The sequence below is a fragment of the Mauremys reevesii genome, linkage group 7 (assembly GCF_016161935.1).
Source record: "Mauremys reevesii isolate NIE-2019 linkage group 7, ASM1616193v1, whole genome shotgun sequence".
In the NCBI taxonomy this organism is placed as follows: Eukaryota; Metazoa; Chordata; order Testudines; family Geoemydidae; genus Mauremys; species Mauremys reevesii.
The window spans coordinates 102,823,872-102,845,306 of NC_052629.1; the positions used below are offsets into that span (position 1 = coordinate 102,823,872).

The 21,435-nt window shown below is 53.8% G+C and overlaps 1 protein-coding gene across 1 annotated transcript; it reads left to right on the top strand.

Moving 5' to 3' along the window:
* The first annotated feature begins 1,958 nt into the window (after positions 1 to 1,958).
* SLC26A6 (solute carrier family 26 member 6) lies at positions 1,959 to 18,650 on the top strand. Its single transcript, XM_039481025.1, has 20 exons — positions 1,959 to 2,098; positions 2,865 to 3,004; positions 3,540 to 3,650; positions 4,316 to 4,491; positions 5,622 to 5,786; positions 7,112 to 7,264; positions 8,500 to 8,582; positions 8,765 to 8,912; positions 9,131 to 9,244; positions 9,827 to 9,904; positions 10,758 to 10,853; positions 11,672 to 11,778; positions 12,214 to 12,283; positions 13,330 to 13,422; positions 14,044 to 14,148; positions 15,642 to 15,728; positions 16,185 to 16,400; positions 17,006 to 17,060; positions 17,761 to 17,897; positions 18,520 to 18,650. The coding sequence occupies exons 1-20, from the start codon at positions 1,959 to 1,961 to the stop codon at positions 18,541 to 18,543; spliced, it is 2,298 nt and encodes a 765-aa protein (XP_039336959.1). The 3' UTR covers positions 18,544 to 18,650.
* The last annotated feature ends 2,785 nt before the right edge of the window (positions 18,651 to 21,435 follow it).

The window sequence follows — 21,435 nt, forward strand, 5'->3', positions numbered from 1 at the left end:
CTGGCCCCTTTCACCAGCACTGAACACATTCAGACCTGGCAATTAAAATCCTTGCTAATTCTCACTGGAGAGGGGTGTGTGCATGCCTATGTGCGTGCACTTGTATAGCTGAACATGTGCGGAGGAAGGCAGGCATGGAGGGTATCAGTACACAGCTGCACATGTGAGTGTCTGGGGTGGGGGGTGGAGGGTATAGGTACACAGCTGCACATGTGAGTGTCTGGGGTGGGGGTGGAGGGTATAGGTACACAGCTGCACATGTGAGTGTCTGGGGGGTGGAGGTAGAGGGTATCGGTACACAGCTGTACATGATAGTGTTTGCGGGGACAGATATAGGTACACAGCTGTATGTATGTGTTGAGGTGGAGCAGTGGGTATAAGTATGCAGCTGTGCATGTGTGTGGCTTAGGGCCAAGGGTGGAGGGTACAAGATCACAGCTGTATCTGTATGTATCGGAGGGAAGGAGAGCAGTGGATATTGGTGGTATGTGTCTGAGGGGCAGGTGTGGAGGTATAGCAGCTGTAGATCTGTATGGCTGGCGGGGCAGAGGGTGTAGGTACACAGCTGTACATGAGTCTGTCAGAGGGTGGGAGCGGGGGGGTATAGGTACACGGCTGTACATGTGAGTATCTGGGGGGTGGGGATGGAGTGTGTGGGTAACCCCACCAATGGCTGCCCGTTTAGCCTAGAAAGTCAGTTACTCTTGCTGAGAACAAAACCCCCTCCTGTGAAAAGTGCAAAGTCTGCAGGTGCAGGCTCAGCATGGGGCTGTCCTGTGGAGCTTGGGCTGGCTGCAGGGAGCCTGTTCCTGGCCACTCAGCAGTCGCTGTTTGTCCCTGGCATAGGCTAGACAGAGCAGCCACTGGGCTGTTTGCACTTGCACTCGGGATGCAGTGATCCCCAACGGACCATCCCCTAGTCCAGAATAGCTGGAATACATACACAGCACACTGGCCATGCACCCTCAAGCCCTTGGGCCTGCCCCTATGCCAGGGACTGCAAAGTGGGCAGTGAGTGTAGGGCCCACACTGTGGCCCAGAATCACTCTGGGTTTGCCCAGGGACTGCCCCCTCGCAGAATCATTTCCAAAGCAGCCAGCTGCGAGGTAATGAGCATGGAGCTGCAACTTCCTTGCAGGATCGGACCGGGGGAGCAGGCTGGGCTCGGACAAGCACTGACTCCAGCCTGGAGCCGTGCAGTGACGCGGAGCTGCGCGGCCAAGGGCCTGGGCTGCAGTGTTCCTGGGGGTGAGATTTGGGCCCAGATTCTGGTGCAGGGACAGGAGTGGGAGAGAGGCAGGGGGCTCCCCTCCCAAATCCTGGTGCCTTGTGCCCCCTAATCATAAGGTGCAGGGGAGTCACAGCACCAGCAGTCCGAAGAGGCAGGGCCCTGGATCCATCCATCTCCTAGTGGCCTAGGGCTGCTCCAAGGGAGTAGTTCTGCTCCTGAATGCTCCAGTGCCCCCAAAGTGAGTCTGCCTACTGGTGTCCTCCCCAGACAGCAGGCTCCATGCTGTGCTGCCCCCCGGCACTGCTGAGCTCCCTGCACCCCCACTGAGCCCTGGCTCTCTCCTGCCCCCATGGCTTCTGGGAGCTCCCAAAGGCTGGGCCTGTCCTTGGCTCCTGGGGTCAGAGTCTAACTGTGAGTGTTGCCAGGTCACACCAACCCACTGGATCGCTCAGCGGATTTAGACTCTGGCCTCAGATGGTGGAGACTGGCACAGCTCCTCAGCTGGCAATGGAGCGGTGGAGACTGGCACAGCTCCTCAGCTGGCAGGAGAAACAGCTCCCCGAGAGGCACCCGTGGCCTGGGACTCCCCAGCACACAGGGCTGAACTGGCCTCCAGGCAGTGGCGGCAGGGCGTGGGCATCCCCCGGGGGGCAGTAGCACTGCCAGCACTCAGCCCGTCTCCCCTTCTCGTCTCAGCCTGAGTGCGGGTGGGGTTGGTGCCGGGACGATGGAACACAGCGAGCTGCGGCGCCGCCCCTGGGCGTCCCAGGCGGACAGCGAGGCTCTGAGCGAGGCTGAGCTAGAGGAGATCGCACCGAGAACCCAGGCGCCGCGGCCCTCTCTCTGCAGCAGGCTCCGGGACGTAAGGTAGGGGGCGCTTCACAAACCTCCCCAGTCACTGGAGAGGGGGAAGTGGCACCGCCCTGTGGGTTGCTGATAGGGTTTTAGGACTCTGGCAGGGTGTTTTTTCTTTGCCTGACCGGGCTCCCGCTGTCTCCTGCCCTGTCCATATGCAGGGGCCCAGGGCTAAAATGGCTCTTGTCCCCAGGAAAGAGCACTGTGTTTGGGACTGCCCAGCACCAGGCCCCACCGCTGGAGCCAGAGCAGGGGGAAGGGGTGTAAAGGCACCAGCCCCTCAGGCTGGGGGGCACCCATGCCATGCTCGCCCTTTGGCCCATGCCCTCTGGTGCTGCCGGAGCTGTTATTCCTTGACTCCACACACAGCCAAGTGCCAGCCAGGTGGGGAGTGCTGTGTGCCAGGCATCCCCCCCAGGGCATGCTGGGCCCCTGGCCAGCCCAGGGCCGAAGGAGCAGGAAGGCCAGTGATGCCCTGGGCCAGTATCCTGCACGGGACTTTGCCACCACTGCATGCGGACTTGACCTGGTGCTTCTAAAGCTGCAGTTTGGTGCTCCAGTCCCTACTGAAGCGGCCCCTCAGAGGGAGTCCAGGGGTCCTGCAGGGGGGGCGTTTGGTTTGGACTTTAGCTGATCTAGTGCTCTCAGTGCATTGACCCCTGCCTGGACAGGGCGGGACTGCCAAGGCCCGGATCCCCTTGCTCCAGCCCTTCTGACTCTGTAGGCCCTAGTCCAGCCCAGAGCTTTCTCCTCACTCGTGGCTCCCCCACCCCTCCAGGTGCTCATGTGCTGCTGCCAAGTCCCTTCTGTTCCAGTTCCTGCCGATCCTGAGCTGGCTGCCCCGGTACCCAGTCAGGGACTGGCTCCTCGGTGATATTATGTCGGGGTTCAGTGTGGGCATCATGCACCTCCCCCAGGGTAAGTACCACAGCCCCCACCTCGGCCATGGGAGTGCCTGCAAACACATTCCTCTAGGGGTGATCGCTCTGGGGTGCAGCCAGGCATCTCCCATCCCGGTCACCTGTGGGCCAAAGGCTGTAGCCCTGCTGTAGCTGTGGGGGAGGGTATACAGTACATTATGGGGTGTGTGTATGGGCGGGCAGAGAGCTATGAGTGTGTGTGTGTGTGTGTGTGTGTGTGCAGGGGTGGGTCTGGTGTTAGTGTGTGTGGAGAAGGGCAGGGAGCTGGGGTGGGTGTGTATGGGATGGAGGAGGGCGGGGAGCTGGAGTGGGGTGTGTATGGGATGGGGAAGGGCGGGGAGCTGGAGTGGGGTGTGTATGGGATGGGGGAAGGGTGGGATGTCATGGGGGAAGGCAGCATATGTAAGGGGTGGGGCAGGATGGGGAGGGCAGGGAGCTGGGGTGGGTGGCATAGGGGCGGGGGGATTGGTGGGGGGTGCATGGGATGGGCGGGGAGCCTCTAGTAACTCTCCTGCCTTCATTGCTGTGTTTAGGTTTAGCTTATGCGCTCCTGGCAGGGGTGCCTCCCGTCACTGGCCTCTATTCATCCTTCTATCCTGTCTTCCTGTACTTCCTGTTTGGAACATCTAGGCACATCTCAGTGGGTGAGCAGGCAGTTGGGTGATTGGGGTGAGCCAGGGTGCCCAGGATGGAGGTCTGTGGGTGAGGGGGGGGGCAGGGTGCTGTGCATGAACAGAAAGCTGGGGCCTGTGGGTGAGCTCGGGGTGCCCATGATGGGGGGGCCTGTGGGTGAGCCAGGGGTGCCCAGGATGGGTGGGCCTGTGGGTGAGCTGGGGGTGCCCAGGATGGGGGGCCTGTGGAGACGTTGCACTCCTGCATCACCAAGGAAAGGAGCATATGTCCTATGCACACAGCTCAGACTTGGGCCCACACACTCACCACTGCCAGGGAACTGGAGAGATTCGCCCCACGCACAGGACTGGAGGAGTGTGTGCATAGCCCTCCGCCCACACAAAGAGCACTCAGCAGTTGCTGTGCCAGCAGCCACATGCCCCCTGTAAGCGATTCTTGCACATCCCTAGCTGAGCGCTCAAAGTGAACCCGTGAGCCAGATACAGATGAGCGAGCAGCCGGGTGGCTGTGCTGGCTACAGGAGGGAGCCCCTCCACTGGTGATAAGCAGAGGCATCCTGGGTGTGCCCCGCTCCCAAGAGAATACAGGGTGGGCAGGTCTCGGTTACACACAGTCTGCCAGGGCACAGGTTTGAGTTGGCAACTCTCATGACCTCACCCTCTGTCCCTCCACGCAGGCCCCTTTGCCGTCATCTCTGTCATGATCGGCAGTGTGACAGGCTCACTGATGCCCAACAGCAACTTCATGGATCCGGTCAATGGCACAAATGAGACAGTCCTCAACGAGGCAAGGAGAGACAGCGCCAGGGTGGAACTGGTGGCTACACTCACTATCCTGGTGGGCATCTTCCAGGTGAGTAGGGTGCTCCGGGCGGGGCAGGAGACTGGGCCAGGATGTTGTTTGAAAGGCTGGTGGGTGGGCAGAACCAGTGTCCACAGGGACCCTGACAGATCCAAGGCCGAGAGGGCCATGCCATCCCACCCCCAGTCCAGGCTGAGCTCCCTGAAACACCCATTGAATCTGGGGGCTGTGGCAGCTTTCCCATGTGCTGCTGGGCTCATGCTACGTGCTCTGTCTTCGTCCTTTGGGCCTCAGTTGCTCCCATTCCCCCCAGGGCAGGTGAACAGCATGGGCAAGGGGCATTCCTCCTCCACCCCCCAGCACCAAGACCAGCTCTGCTGCTCACATCACGTCTCTCAGTGGCTGGGCCCTCCTGGAGGGGCACAAGCTGCATTTACCCTTGGAGACCTTGAGCTGGTCCTGGGGGAGATGCCACGCAGCTGATTCCTGAAGGGTCCATCCTGGCACCAGTCCAGAGGCCGGGCTCACTGCAGGCCCTTGGTGATGTTTGTGAGCCCCTCCCAGAGCAGGACTGGGGACACTGTCCCGCCCTGAGGCTGACCCCTACTCCGCTTGTGGCTAGGCCAATCAGCATGGTTGTATGAAGTGCGATCCCCGCTCTCAGTCCCACCAGCCTGGGAACCAGGGGTCTCAGGTTCTGCCCAGCACACCAGATTTCTGTGTTGTCCCCCATCCTTTCCAAAGGGTGCTCCCCCAAACAGCCACCCGGTCAAGTGATAGAGATGTCACTGGGCCTCCCTCCCCTCCCTGTGTACTCTGCTGTGCAGACGGCCCTGAGCACAAACCGCAGTCATGCAGCTTGGGTGCCCCCTGGGCTGGCCCTCCCAGCCCAAACCCTACCAGGTTCTGTCCCACTGAGCTTCCAGGGCAAGCAGAGGAGGCTCTGGGCATCCCAGCCCAGGGCTGTTAGGGGCAAAAATACAAGTGTTCTATTTGTTCCTCAGGAAAACTGAAAGAGGTGGCAGCCGCGTAGTTGTAGTTCTGTCCCCCAAGCCCTGCGGCTCTGCCCAAGACGACCCTTATGTTTAGCTACGCCCCGCCATGCCCAGGCGAGGCTGGTGTCGGGGTGAGAACCCTGCGAGAGGAAGTTGGTTGCCGACTATCACTGGGTCTCTTTCCAGATGGCCCTGGGGATGCTGCAGTTCGGATTTGTGGTCACCTACCTGTCCGAGCCCTTGGTGCGGGGCTATACCACAGCCGCTGCCGTCCAGGTGCTGGTCTCTCAGCTGAAGTACGTCTTTGGGGTGGAGGTGGCTGAGCAGTCAGGGCCGTTATCCATGTTCGCTGTAAGTAGAGCCCAACTAGGGCGGGTGGGGGTGGGGGGATTTAACCCTTCCAGCACTGATCCTACATCTCCTGTTACAGAACACTTTCAGACAAGAGGTGTGTGTGCACAAACACATTCTCTGGTGCTGCATACAGTTTGGGGAACCCCTGGGGATCCTCAGTAACAGACTGATGACCACAGACATTCTTAAGGGTCAAACCCTGGGCCCCTCCTTCTCTCAGTTTTACTCTTGTTGACTTTCATGGGAATTTGCCTGAATCAGGAGCTCAGGATATGGTCAACTTGTTCCATCCATAAAATGAAGGAACATCTCATAGGGACAAAATTCTGTATTTACTCTCAACCGGTCAGCTGTGAACCAACCCAGGCTGCTGGCAGCTGATTGGTAAATAGGTGTCATGTGACAAATCTTAGTCACATGGAACGGGACCAAACTTGTCATTTTATATAACCAGCTCCTCAGGTGATGTCAATGGTCATAGCTGCATGGGCTTCAGTGGGGTCCATTGGCTTCAGTGGAGCTATGACTACATACACCAGCAGGGGATCTGCCCTCACAGGATCTTAGATGCTGCCACTAATGTTTTCTGATAAATACGCTTAACTATGGAAGAATCCAGTCTGCCACTTTCCCAGAGGAGCAACATTTGCTAATGGGGTCTGCTGGGATTAGACTTGGCTGGGATTTCCCAGGGAGCAGTGTTTGCTAATGGGGTCAGATTGGGCTGGGATTTCCCAGGGGGCAGTGTTTGCTAATGGGGTCAGACTGGGCTGGGATTTCCCAGGGGGCAGTGTTTGCTAATGGGGTCAGACTGGGCTGGGATTTCCCAGGGGGCAGTGTTTGCTAATGGGGACCTGTGCTGGGGCCAGACCAGGGCTGATGGGGTCTGCACTGGGGCTATACGGAAGGGCGGGTCTCTCCAGCAGCTGGGATTCCCCTAGAACTCCCAAGCAAGTAGTGCTCCTTGGGTGTTCACTGGGGTTGGACAGTGAGGAGGCTTCCTCAGGCTGGTTTTCCTTGGGATGTGGCCAGTGCAGCACCCTATGGGTATGCAGTCTGTATCAGTATTACTTGCTGTATTGCTCTAGTGCTTGGCGACCCCAGCCTCCACAGGCCCACTCTGTGCAAGTTGCCAAATGTACACAGGGGATGACAGGACCCCTGCCCTGGGGATAACACAGCCAGTGCCGAGACTTTAATGTGAGCATGCGCTGACACTCTCTGGTTCCACGGGACGTATCCAGTGGGTGGCCCCTCCACGCCGGGGCTCTGTCTCCTGAACGGATTTGGTGTCATGGTCTCCTCTCCTCCTCTCCTTGTAGGCCTTCATTGAGATCTGCACCAAGCTGCCACAGACCAACGTGGGCACCCTGGTCACTAGCCTGATAGCCATGGCCGCCATCCTCGCTGTCAAGATGCTCAGTGCCAAGTTCGCCTCCAAGCTCCCCATGCCCATCCCCATAGAACTCATCACGGTAAGGAGGGGCATGACATCTAGAGCACCCAGCCCCATGGGGCTCTGCACAGGGCAGGCTGTCGCCCCCACAGAATAGGGGCTTGGTTCTCTGCCGGGTGCCTGTACTGGTGGTTGTTTAGTGGCTGCCCCTCGTGCTAGTGTTTCGTCTCCTCTGCGGTGGCCAGGAGGTTTTGGCACTTGGGTAGGTTAGGCGGCGTGGCCCAAAGATGGCCAGGTTTTGGCTTAGTCTCCGGTGTTCCAGAGGCAAGCCCCAGTTTTCCTAGAATGTGTCCCCCAGTGCCGGGTGTGTGCTGGGGCCGGCCAGGGAGGGGACTGTGTCTGGCTGAGATTTCCCTGGGATTGTCCAAGGCATGGGTTCTCAAACTGGGGGTCGTAACCCCTTGGGGCTGCAAGGTGGTGACATGGGGGTTGCAAGCTGTCAACTCGGTGGGGGCTCACAGCCCTGAGCCTCCCTTAAATTAAATGAATCCCCCCCTCTTGTTTTCAATGTATGGGGGGGTCACACTCAGGGCCTTGCTGTGTGAAAGGGGTCACAGTGCAAAAAGTTTGAAAACCACTGGTCCAAGGAGAGCAGTTTTCGCTAGCAAGGGCTGTGCTAGGGCCAGACAGAGAGAACTACTGATGGGCTCCTCTTACATCAGCTGCCAGGAGAGGCGCAGCTGGGAGCACCCAGAGCCAGGTCTCTCAGCCAGTAAGTCCACTGGCCCCAGTGGTGACAATTGCATTCAGAGCCCAGAAAGGCAGCCCGGTCGCCTTCCATCTGCAGGTCCCCGGGTTAAATCTGGCCCAGGCTAGTGGTGCGTAATGTTGGACAGCCATCCCCTCCCCAGCACAAACCCACAACCAGACCTGAGTTGTCTCTGGGTGAAATGGGTCATGGAGACTCAGCTGCCCTTGGCTACTCCGTGGGACCGTGGGCGCTGGCTGGGATTCCCTGCTCTCTGTCCTCATCCTGTCCCCTCCTTAAACCCTTCACCTGGTCTGATCCAGTTCATTTCTTTTTTTGTCTGTTGATTCTTGGCCCTGGGGCTCTTCCCTTGGTTGGGGGGAGGCACTTAGCAGCTGGTGGGCTCTACCCACCAGTTTGGGTTTTCACCTAGGGCGGCCCCTTTCATTGACCCCCTCCAAGGAGGGCCCTGAGCAGAGGCCTGCACGTGTCTGCTGTTCTCTAGCAGGCTCGTGGGGGTTGCATGGCAGGGACGCTCTTTGCCTCACGCTGTCCCTTCTTTTCAGATCATCGTCTCCACGGGGATCTCCTATGGAGCCGGCCTGAAGGCCAAGTTTGGGATTGCTGTTGTGGGCGACATCCCCAGTGGGTGAGTGAGGGTGCAGCCCGGGCTCTGTAGCAGGCACTTCATTATGGGCAGAGAATGGCAGGCGTTTCTGCTGCAGCCTCTGTGACACCGGGGATGGCGTGGTGGGGCTGCGCCAGGGGGAACAGGCTGCCATCGCTGAGGGAAAGCCCCTTTCCAGCTGGGTTTCCTTCTCTTGGCTGCAGGATGAAAGCACCAGTGGCTCCCAACGTCAGTTACTTTGGGCAGGTGGTGGGCAATGCCTTTGCCATCGCCGTGGTGGGCTATGCCATCTGCATCTCCCTGGGCAAGATCTTTGCCCTGAAGCACGGCTACAAGGTGAACAGTAACCAGGTGAGGACCCCGCTTCGCTCTGGGCTTTCCCCTCCAGCCTCTCTTCTCTTTGTTTTTGTCTTTGGCACCCGCACTCGGCAGGAATCTGAGTCTGGGCAGTGCCTGCCCCTCTCTTTGGGGTCTCCCATGACACCAGGCGGGGGCCTGCTCTGCTCTGCCCAGCAAGGGTGGAGCCTCCATGCAGTTCCTGACCCCTCGCACTGCTTTGCCTCTTGCAGGAGCTGATAGCCCTGGGGATTTGTAATTTCGTGGGTGGCTTTTTCCAGTGCTTCAGCATCAGCTGCTCCATGTCCCGGACCCTGGTGCAGGAGACCACTGGAGGGAACAGTCAGGTGAGTCCCAAGTGGCTGGTGCTCCCATCAGTTTCAGCCCTGAGGAATCCAGGAGGATTCCAGCATGAGGCAACGAAGCTTCCGCTATCATCTCTGGCTTGACTGCGAAAACCCCAGGAAGGCGCTGTGGAAAGCCAGCTAGGGTGTTAACCTATGGTGACAGTGGGCAATGGACGGGCGGTAATTACCCATCATTCATGGGCCGGATCATCTGCCAGACCAAATAAGTAGTTAAAGGGTTAATTGTTATTGATGCTCCACTGGGAGCAGAGAGCTGGGGGCAGTGGGGCAATTCTCATAAATAACTCCCACCCGCAGGGCAAGGGCTGCCTGTTACTTGCTCTGGCACTCGCGGACCTGATGGGAACATGAGAGGGCCTAAGGGAGACGTGCTGGATCACTGGCCAGACAGCCTGCCTACGTGAGCTCACCTGCACCCCCTTCTCGCCCAGCATGCTCTCTCGGGGCCAGCGTGACGCCCACTCTATCAGACACAACATACAGGTGGTGTCTCTGCATCGGAGGTGGAAATGTCCATTCACGTCTGTCCCTTCTCTCCCTGATCTCGCCTCTCTTCTCCAGGTGGCCGGGGTTATCGCCTCACTTGTCATCTTAGTGACCATTTTGAAGATTGGGCAGCTCTTCCAAGACCTGCCCAAAGTATGTATTGTCCTAGCGCTGCCTGCCTTCCTGCCTCCTCACCCGTCTGGACAGTTACCCTGAGTCTCCAGGCCCATTACAGCTACTGGCACCACTTATAGATCAGCCCATGAAGGACAAAAGCGGGCCACAAGTCCTATAAAAATATAGGGACAAGTGAGTTCCCATAGTTGGTCCATCCTCCCAAGTATCCTCCCCTGCCGCACTGGATCAGATCATTGGTCTGTGCAGCCTCTCTAGTATCCTCCTCTGCCGCACTGGATCAGATCATTGATGCATCTCTTACAGAGTCCCTCCTCCAGCGCTATCTGGCGTTTGAGGCATCACAGGATGACAGATAAGCACCCATAACCCTTCTATCCAGTTGTGTGATGCAGTGGCACAGAGGGAAATGCTCCCATCCTGACTCCTGCAGGAGTCCAGCTAGCACCCTGCTGCATGAGGCTAGAGTCCCCTTCGCATTACCACAGCTCCCTTCATTACAGGAGGGGTTGTTAATGACCTTCGCTCCATTCCTGCCTTTAAAAATGCAGCTGTGTTGTTTGACTCAGTGGTCTCTACAAAAGGGAGTGCCACTGGAAGGTTAGTGTTTTCCTGGCAGCATTTCCCTCCCATCCCTCCCTGGCTTTGGCTGAATCACTGAACTGGGGGTCAAAGCTTCCTCGCTCAGTGTGTGCTCCGCCCCGCTCAGGTCAGGTCCCATGTGGGAGGACAGAGTAATAGTGGGGACCCTTTTCTGTCCAGGCAGGTGCTTGTGGGAAACACAGGCCCCTGGAGTCATCAGGCTGTGGGGTCCTGGGGTGGCCCCATAGTGCCCGCTGAGTCCTTACAGCTTTGGGGATTTCTCTTCCAGGCCATCTTAGCTGCCATCATCATTGTGAACCTGAAGGGCATGTTCAAGCAGTTCACAGACATCCGCACGCTGTGGAGGTCCAATCGCATAGATCTGGTAAGAAACACAACAGGCCTCCATGGGCCTTGGACCATGGGGCCTGATTCCCCTGACACTAGTCCCATAGGGCTCTGCCTTTGGGGGGCACAAAAGGGAAGTCCTCAGTGCTGCCCTGGTCTGGCTCCTGATAGCCCCTTACTAAGGGAGGTGACAGTTCCCCCAGGACACTTCCTACCAGGCTTGAACCAACTGAGAATAGAATTTGGGCCATAGAAATTTGTCAGAACCAGGACTCTGAACCCCAAACCACAGGGACCAGATTCTGAACCTCACAGTGCAGGCCTATTTCTGCAGTGGGCCTGAACTGGATCCAGATCTAACCTCCACGGCTCAGGCCCATCTCGGCTTTTGCCTTGCTGCATCCCTGGGGGCTTCAGAGCGGGGAACCAGATCCCCGCAGGATTCAGAGCAGGGAACTGAATCCCAACAGCACAGAGACTCTGCAGGTAAATGCACTAGCCAATCTGCATTCAGCAAGAGCTTATCCCTCTTTGTACATCAGAGAGTGCATGTTAACAAGACGGGGATGTCAGCCAGGACACTGGCGTTCCCCTCCATAACCCTTTTCATAGGGCGTCCTGGGATCTCTAACTTCCACCCGGGATTCCCACTAGAGACAGGCAGGCAGGGCCTTGTTTTAACATCTCCCCTGAAGGAAGGTCCCTCCCACAGTACAGCTCTCCCTGGGACTGCATGGCAGCATCAGCATTGGCAGTGATGGCCAGTGCACTAGTGAACGTCACACTGAAGTAGCCAGTGTCTACCGCAAACCTGCTCCCCTTCCCCAGCACTTCCCCTGCCTTTGTCTGCTACAGCTCATCTGGCTCTTGACCTTCGTGGCCACCCTTCTGCTGAACCTAGACATGGGGCTGGGGGTCTCTGTGGCGTTTTCCCTGCTCACAGTCATCTTCCGGACCCAGATGTGAGTAGCACTGTCCCAATATACCATGCACCTCCCTCTGAGCTCCAGTAAGTGCTACTGAGTGACTAGTAGTGCCCTGCCCTGTCTATATACTTGTGTGCACACCACGGGGAGCTGCTAATGGGCACATATGAGCCACTGATGACATCAGCACAGTCTGAGAAGCCCATTTGCTGAAAAGCTGCTATTAATGCTGTACCCCTGCCCACCTTCACCACCCATGGATGAAGCAAAGCCATAGCCAATGGCAGCTCGTGGGCACACACAAGGCTTTAGCCTGGTTTAGCACTACTATGCCCTCTCACAGCATGGCTGTCAATGTTATATCACCACCAGGTCACTGGGGCAGTACTCAGAATGTAAGGCACAACATCATTCCCCGCGGGATCGACGGTACCTTTGCTAACCCCACTCTCTTCCTCTGTCTCCCCTCAGGCCCCGCTACTCCATCCTGGGGCAGGTTTCCAACACAGACATCTACAGAGACGTGGTGGAATATAACAAGGTACAAGCAGGTGGTGAGATAGTTGTGGGAATGGCCAGAGGGGACCCATGAACGAAGACAGACCAGCTCCTTTGCTGCTGCTGAATGTATTAGGCAACCCAGGATGCTGGGGCCAACGCTGCCATGAGCAGCCAGGGGAGCTGAGGTAGGGCACATCCAGGAGTAAAAAGGTTAAAGTCCTTGTCAGGCATTTGTCCTTCCCAGAAGGAGCTTCCCTGTGCTAGCCGTGCCTGTGAGTACTGGCCTTCAGGGACTGGATGCCACTTTCCCTTCCCCTTGGGGAGGAGGAGCTCCTCCTTTCCAGAGCACTGCAAGTGTGCCTTGTGCTTTACAAAGCCCTAGAAAGCCAGGTCCCCCTCCAGTTGAGCTGTGTAAGCTGCAGGCCTTGCTAGTAGTGGGACCCTGCAGGGGCTTTGGGGGCTCTAAGGCAGTGGTTCTCGACCTTTCCAGATTACTGTACCCCTTTCAGGAATCTGATTTATCTTGTGTACCCCAAGCTTCACCTCACGTAAAAACTACTTGCTTACAAAATCAGACACAAAAATATGAAAGTGTCACAGCGCCCTATTACTGAAACATGGCTTCCTTTCTCATTTTTATCGTATCATTATACAATAAATTGATTGGAATATTAAAAAAAGTCTATAGTTTATAGAGCAGTATAAATAAGTCATTGTATGAAATTTTAGTTTGGCCTGACTTCACTAGTGCTTTTTATGTACTGTAGCCTGTTGTTAAAACTAGGCAAATATCTAGATGAGTTGATGTAGCCCCGGAAGACCTCTGTGTACCCGCAGTGCTATGCGTACCCCTGGTTGAGAACCACTGCTCTAAGGGATGCTGTGAGGCAGTTCCAAGCTGTGAGGTGGAGCAGCAGGAGAATGGGAGAACCCGAGGGTGGGAGCTGAGGAGGAGAGGAGCCCAGAGATGGCAGGGGGGCATGGCTTTGCTTTTCTGTGATGTCTCTAGCTCTCCCTATTACTGATTTTCCCCACTCCTTGGAGGCAGTGTCCCTCCCACAACTTCCTCCATGTCTTTGTTTCCAGACTGAGGAAATTCCAGGCGTGAAGATTTTCCGCTCTTCTGCCACAGTGTATTTTGCCAACGCTGAGCTGTATGCAGAGGCCCTGAAGGAGAAGGTGAGGCAGGGGCAGAGATGGACTCACGTAGCACACTCTGGGGCGAGGCCTGACTCTTCTCTACAGCCTGGTCTCCAGTACCTTGGCCAGAAGGTCACTTCAGGCCTGGGGTGCTATTCTCCAGTCTAGCTGGGAAAGCAGCACAGCTCCACAGTCCTGATTCTCTCGGCTCTCATGCTACAGTGCACGGGTTCTCCCTTCCCCAGTATGTAGTGGATCTAGCGAAAGGCTAATATGGCCCCTATCCTCATAGTGTTGGAGCATCTCACACACCAGCGATATTCTCCTCACAGCACCCCTCTGAGGTAGGTGGGAACTGAAGCCCAAGGTCACCCAGGGAGCCTGTGGCAGAGCCAGGAATTGAACCCCCACTCTCCTGAGTTCCAGTCCATTGCATTAACTGCAAGCCAACCCTTCCTATCCTGCTCCTGGGCTCTGCTCCTGCAGTTAACCAGTGCTCCAAGCTCTCCTGTTCCCAGAAGCCAAGAAAAGGATGTGGAAGGAGAGCGCTCCATTCTGTGCAGGAACAGCTGTGGCGACTCCCTGCACCATGCAGTGGGAAGTGGGTTGGGAGAGAGCAGGTCACTGGCTTCCATATCCAGGGAGCTGTATCTTTTGCAGAGTGGCATTAATGTCGATTACCTCATTGGGAAGAAGAAGAAAGCCCTCAAGAAACAGAAGAAGCAGCAGGAGAAGGACAAGAAGGAAGAGGCAAAGAAGAAAAAGGTTCGTCTCTGCCAAATGTTTCCTTCTGGGGTTCCCTCCAGTCTCTCTTTCTCCTTCCCTTCATCCATATCCTCATCCTCCTCTCTCCTTACATATCTCTCTTGGTCTCCTCCTTCCTCTTTCTCTCTTCTCACTCCCTCTTCTGAGCTCTCCATTCCTCTCTGCCCCCACTTCTCTAGATTGGCTCTCCCTAGTCTTCAAAATCAAAGATGGACCCACACTGGAAAGGGCTCATCTTTCCCTGGGTGGGGGGAACCCAAGGGTAGGCCTTGGCCCCTGGGGAATGTTCCTGAGCCTGACAAGCATTTGTACTTTGATTGGAGCCACCAGGGATGGAAAAGAAATCCCAGGGAGCCACCTGACACTGGAGTTGTGTCCAAGGTTGGGGAGGAGGCTGCTGGTGTTAATAATTAAGGAGACAGTGATTCACTAGCATTTGGTGAGTGGTCGGATATTAGACACAAGTGCAAGGTGTGATCTTGGGAATTCCAAACTAATGAACCTAACTTCAATGCCAGACAAATAATTAAAGAGGGACTTATACGCCCCCTCATGGACATATGATGGGAACAGACCAGCATACCATCTGCAGAGAAATCATGCCTCTCTTAACTTACTAGATTCCTTTGAGCATGTCAAGTAGGAGCAAATATAGGAGACTCAGTTGGCAAAAGTTATTTGGACTTTCAAAAGGCAAATTCTCTCAGAAGAGGCCGTTAGGGACCCTAAGCTGTCTTGGGGTGAGATTAAGTTCTGTCATTGATCAAAACTGGCTGAAGAGAAAGGGAATAAAGAGAAGGAATACCTAGCTCTTATATAGCACTTTTCATTAGCAGATCTCAAAGCACCGCACAGAAGAGGTCAGATTACTCCCATTTTATGCATGGGGAAACTGAGGCATGTAGCTGTGATTTGCCTCAGGTCACCCAGCAGGCCAGTGGCAGAACCAGGGATAGAACCCAGTTCCAATCCTCTATCCACCACTTCTGAATAAATGGTCAGTTTTCCATCTTGCAAATGTTAGCAGTGGGGTGCCCCAGAAGCTTCCACTCTAGGCCTGGTGTAGAATATATTTACTAATGGTAATATTCATACGGGGAGAGAATGGTGGGTGGGTGCCATTGCAGACAGCTCAGTGAAAACCCCCACTCATTGCATAAGGGCAGTCCTAAGAGCAAATGAAATCTTAGGATGAATAAAGCCAACCACTAGGTACTGGGCTAGGGAAGATACCTCCCCCATGGGCAAGTTATTCCAGAATTGTCCACTCTGGCAGCTTTGCACCTTCCAGCTTTGCACCTGGCCATGGTCAGAGACTGGATACAGGACTAGGTGACTCACGGGACTGAATCAGGCTCTGCTTATATGTTGTGACTTATATTGTCCCAAACCTCCTTGCTGAGGTTGACAAGCCTCCTGCGGGGTGATGTGGGCTGTGTGGCTACACTAACCCCTCTTTAACGTTCTCTGTCCCCATCTGGCTTTGGTAACAGAAAACTAACTCCAAGCTCTCAGAGGCATCTGACCCCAGCAGCGATGACCTCGGCTTTGTAGATATTGACATGGAGACCAACATGCAGGTATTTATCTATGTTGATCTTTAAAAATCCAAGTCCTACAGTGCCTGACATAATTGAATGTCATGGTAAAATCTCAACCACAATGGTTTTCTCTATCATTAACACAAAGCCTCCATTAGCAAGCAACAAAACCCTCCCAGCCCTCAGCCCTTCTTTCTCCCCGGACACCTGGGGAATAAGATATGTCATTAATCTAGGGCATGGGCCATCTCCCACTCTGATGTGTACTGGGGTGATTGGTGTCAGTAGGGGTCAGAGCCTCTGTTTAACGTCTCATTTCAAAGCCTTGTTTTTCACCAGTGGAAATAGATATTTTCCAAACCTCTTTCTCACTGCCGCCTGTGCTGATACGGTGCAGTCAGTCAGTTTGACGCTCATCTGCTATTGGCTGAGGTGCTCCCTGAGGAATGCCATCATCTCATTTGAGGGGTGGGGGCACTGTTTTCTTCCCCACAGGAGCTGGGGAGTGACTGCAATGGATCTGGCCCTGCAGTGGTTGACTCCAATGGAAGCACGATAGAGTTGGAGCCTCAAGCCAGCAGCACCCCAAAAGCCCTCAATGAACCCACCCTGGAGTCTTTAGGTCTCAAAAAGCCCGACCTCCACTCCCTCATACTGGACTTCACCCCTGTCAACTTTGTGGATACTGTCTGCATAAAGATCCTAAAGAACGTAAGGGGAAAGGCAGGGAAAATGTCGCAGGCACCGCTGCCCTGGGGACTCTGCTACAGAGCTCTGCAAAGTGGGAGCATTCAGACACCCAGTGCTGGGAACTTGAGTGCCTCAGCTCTGCTCTTCTGCTACCAGATAAGGTGAAATCTCACCAGACACTGGCTCCAACCTGTCCCCATCCCCTCCCTGATCCCATCACCCACCACCCCTCCCTCTGAGCCATTGCTGTCTGTCGCAGATGAGCTGTTCTCTCCAACATACGCACCCACTCCCTCATGCTGGCATTTTAACATCTTCTGCATCACCCTCTCTGCCCAGGCCTGTCAGCTGTAAACTGGGCATCAAGATGTAGAGTATGTTTCACATCCCTAACTTGTCTTCCAGGCAGCCCGCTAGCCCATAGGAGATTGGCTCCAGGTCCATGGTATCAAAGAGCAGCAAGCACCAAGGGGACATCTGGGGCTGCTTTGGGGCAGTTGGCTAGTAATCTCGTACCCCATCCCATTCTGCGTGTGGTGCTGCTGCTGGGCATGGGACATGACCCCCCAGGGATGGGAGTCTGTGGAGGGGCTCGACTCATCTCTTTGTGCTTGTGTCCATTGCAGATATTCAGAGATTTCCAGGAGATAGAAGTGGATGTGTTTCTTGTTGGCTGCCATGGTAAGGAGGCCTCAAAGCCCGGGTGCAGCAAAGCTGTAGACCCTCCATTTGATCGCAAGTCCTCCCTTCAGGAGGATGTATCTTGTCGCACTGAAATCCCCATCTGCCCTCCTTTGGGGCAGAGTCAGGTTCTGGCTTCTGGTTTCACCTTCCCCTGTCTCCTCTTCTCCTCTCCAAACCATACCAGCCTCAGATGTTACCCAGATGGAAACTGCTCACAGAACTGGTTTCAAACCCAGTGTGACTAGTAGTTCAGATCCCACGTCAGGAACCAAATTCAGCCCTGGTGTAAATCCCTCTGAGGTCAACACGAGTCACATCAGCTTCTGCCATAGCTGAATTTGAGCCAGGCTATGTGCATGGGGAATCTTTCCCAAGCCCCATTCAGGAGAACAGCCAAAGCCCCTGCAAGTAGGCATAACTCCCATGGTGCAATGCCAGAGTCTGTTTATACCCCAGAACAGAGACCACATCCAGGGGAGCATTCCTGTTTCCCTGAATTCCAGCTCGGATCATTTTGCCAGCACTTCCCAAAGCAAAGAATCCCAAAGGCTAATAGTAAAGAGCAAAGAAAAAGAGAGAGGTGGTTCTGAGGGTGTGGAGGGTGCGTGGGTGGAGGTCAAGGCTGGGCACATCGGCCAGTCCTCATGCTTTTCACTCTAGGGTGTCCTGGTGTTATTGTGCCACCTTTCCCCCTCAGCGTCTGTCATTGACCAGCTGGAAAAAGGCAACTTCTTCAGCCAAACCATCACCAAGCACCACCTCTTCGCCTCAGTGCATGATGCCATCACCTATGTCACCAGGAGGCAGGGACAGAGCATGCCACAGCCGGTCACAGTAAGCACAGTCTTTCTGCTTCACTTAGAAAAACAATCTCCCTGGCAGTCCACCAGGTTTACAGATGTGAAAGCAGCTTTTGTTACAAGTTGCTGGCCAGCATGCTTCTCTCCACCAGCCATGCCAGTGTGTGTGCGCCTCCCCTACCCACCCTTGCCTAGCCAATGTGCTCTCTCTCCACCTCACCATCATCTGCTGTCCTTCCCCGCCTCACTTTTCCTCAGTTGCTTCTCAGTTATGCAGATCTCTGAGCAAACTCCATCATTAACACTATCCCATTCAGGTGGCCTTCTGGGCTACTGCACATGCAGCCATGCAAGGAAACCAAGTGCATGCCCTGAAACCCTTGTGTCAGCAGGGGCCTGGAGACCTGCAGAGGGAAAAAATCCCAGATCCTGTGGGAGAGAGACCCCCATTCTCCAGGCCAGTCAGAGCTGGGAGCACATCATATTGTTCTTGGTCCCATCCTGCTGGCTGATGAACAGAACCGTGTTAATGGGCTGCACCCCGCTCTCCTCACAGTGCAGAGCCTTCGGGTGGTGGGGGGAAGCCACAGGAATGTGGAGTTATTCCAGGGAGTTGGGGGAAACCAAACCAATCTCTTTATTATTTGACTTTTTAGACTTATTCCAGCACTAAACTGTAGCCACCAAAAACAGCATCTACTGTCCCCAGGAGCTGACCAGGTGAGAGGGAGCCACCAAGGAACATTTCCAGAGGACTCTTTGAGCTGGCTGATGTTTACAAGGGCAGGTGACATGGGATTCCCTGCCACTGGGAATCTAACAGACACAAGATCTCCTACTGCTGAGCATCTGCTTTGGACACTGGAGACCTAAGATCATCTGCCCTTGGGACCTCACTTTAGCTACTGGACAAACTGGGAATCTATCTCAAACTTGAAATCTCCTTCTGCTGGGAATCTTCTCTAGACACAGGAGATCTGGGATCTCATGGGCTTATGAATCCACTTCACACACAAGATCTTCTGCCCCTGGGAATCCCCTCAGGGTGTGTGTGTGTGTGTGTGTCCCTTTAACTTGAGTGATGGTGTCCTTAGTCTCTGTTTGCCAGAAGCTGGGAATGAGTGACGGGGATGGATCACTTCATGATTACCTGTTCTGTTCATTCCCTCTGGGGCACCTGGCATTAGCCACTGTCAGAAGACAGGATGCTGGGCTAGATGGACCTTTGGTCTGACCCAGTATGGCCGTTCTTATGAAATATTACTGGAGAGAAGCTGCACTTGAGAGTTTTCCACTTGGCTGTTTAATTAGATTGATGTTCTTCAACTGAACCAGACAAACAGTTCTATTGACTGTGCAAAATTCCCTGCAAAGAGCAATACTGAACCAGCCCACAGGCTGGAGGCTGCCTAAGATTTTGTCCCCTCACTGCATCCCATTTCCAACTTTGTGGGTAAAAAACCAAGAGCAAACTCTGACCTTGCCACATGGGCCAACCTGAGAATATGCACAGATTTTATTATAGAGAGAGAGAGAACACGAAGATCAGAGTATCACTTTCTGGGGTGCAATCCAGACCAGTAAGGAGCTGTCACCACCTGTCCTGCAACCTTGGGTGCCTCACAATGCATTGCTGTAACTCCCAACTTGGCCCCTCGCAAACAGCATGCAGGTCACAGGAAGCAGCTTCTGGCTTCCACCAGAATTGGTTACCACTTGCAGAGTGATTTCAACACACTCCCAGTCCCGGATTTTCCCCAAAGAATGTGTGTTTGGCACCATACAGCCCTTTCCTGGACTATCCAGATGTTCGTCTGTTGTCATTGTACAACAGTTGCTACTTTAACTGGAGTTACCAAACAATTCAGTTTAAACACAATACTGGATTAGATTTGAATAAAGAATAAAACAAGTTTATTTAACTACAAAGAGGGAGATTTTAAGTGAGTACAAATTAAAGGTATTAAAGTCAGAAATGGTTACAACAGAAATAAAGATAAATCACTTTCTAGTAACTAAACTTAAACAAACTATACTCAGTTTAAGGTAAAATTCTTATCAAATGTTCCCAGCACCAGGGCTGACTAAATTTTCAAGTAGAGCCTCTCTCAGAATCAATGTTGGTAAAGCGGAGTGTATCTATTGGGTTTCCGGGAAATGGGGCGGGCATGCTAACGGATCCCCCCCTCAGCCTAAGGGGAGGATCCACAGGACCTCAGAAACCCACTAATTGCGGGGGACAACTAATAAAAGAAAAGGGACGGGAGTGCGGTCAAAGGGTCATCCAAAGGCTGGTTCCTTTGTCTTCTCAGCTGAAAAAGTGTGTGTGAGAGAGAGAGTGTGTGTATCTAGGGTGTTCCCTCCCCCCTTTTATAGGCTGGTTGCCCTTTGAAATGCATTTTCCTGAGGGTTACCTCTAGATGAAATTTCTTCCAGCTATGAGGATGGAGCAGTGAAAGAGGTTCCATGGTGTTGGTTAAAATGTAAATCGGTCTGTTACTGCCCCCCCTTCACTGCCAAAGAATGGCCACTTGACCAGTGATTGCCAATCAACTTCAATGACCCCTGACTAGAGGTGTCAGTTTGTCCTTTGTCTTCGAGAAGCTGATTTACCCACTCCCCAGACTTATCTGGTCAACACATTTCAGTCATAACTTCAGCTTATATTCATAACTTTCCATATAATGTTGCTACATGCACTTCACCATGCCATTATTGATCAATGAGTTATTAGTTTTCAAATGATACCTCACAAGGCATAGTTTGTACAAAGATTATTGCAGTTGTGTAAGGTGTGAATACAGGGGTGTATTCAGTGACATAGAGGTATTGCTTACTATTTATTATCAATACTGTACATGTTGTGGTTCTTGAGAAAATCATAGATGCCAGAAAAGGAAAAGACACATTAGCTTATCCAGTCCATTAGCTGCCCAGGACAGGATTGTTCCTACAGAATATTTTCAAGTGTCCAAGCCCCACCACTTCCTTTGAAGAACTCTACAGCTTAATGCATCTAGTAAATACAGGACCTGAAAAATGTGTTTAGTCAGTGAATAGACTGTTAGACCTGTAAAGGAGTTAACAGAAGCAGGAATTAGTTCTGATAATTAACTGTTATCTAGCCTGATTCATGTTGCACTGCTAAGACTTAATTTGAAAATATGATCTGACTTAAAACCCAATCACTATGAATATTTCTCAATAAACTGTGTTGTTACACAAAGCAACTATTTTTCCCATTTATTAACGTGACATTTGTCAGGGCTAGCCTCAAATCCATGTCAGTGCTGACCATTTCATCAAATTACATCGTTATAGCCACTCTTAAATACTGTCCGTTTGGTCTACCTTATTTATAATCGTGGCCTTATTCTACCAGTCCCGCTGAATACTTTTTACAATTGTTTGACTTTGTTTTAAGAAGGCTAATGCTAGGTGGTGCCACGGCCACTCCGGCTTTGGAACAGCCACTAAGAAGCAGAGAGACAACAGGGGATGAATGACTATATTCAATATAAAATTAACGTATTCAAAGAACAGCTCAACCTGACCCAAACTGCTGGGGCTGG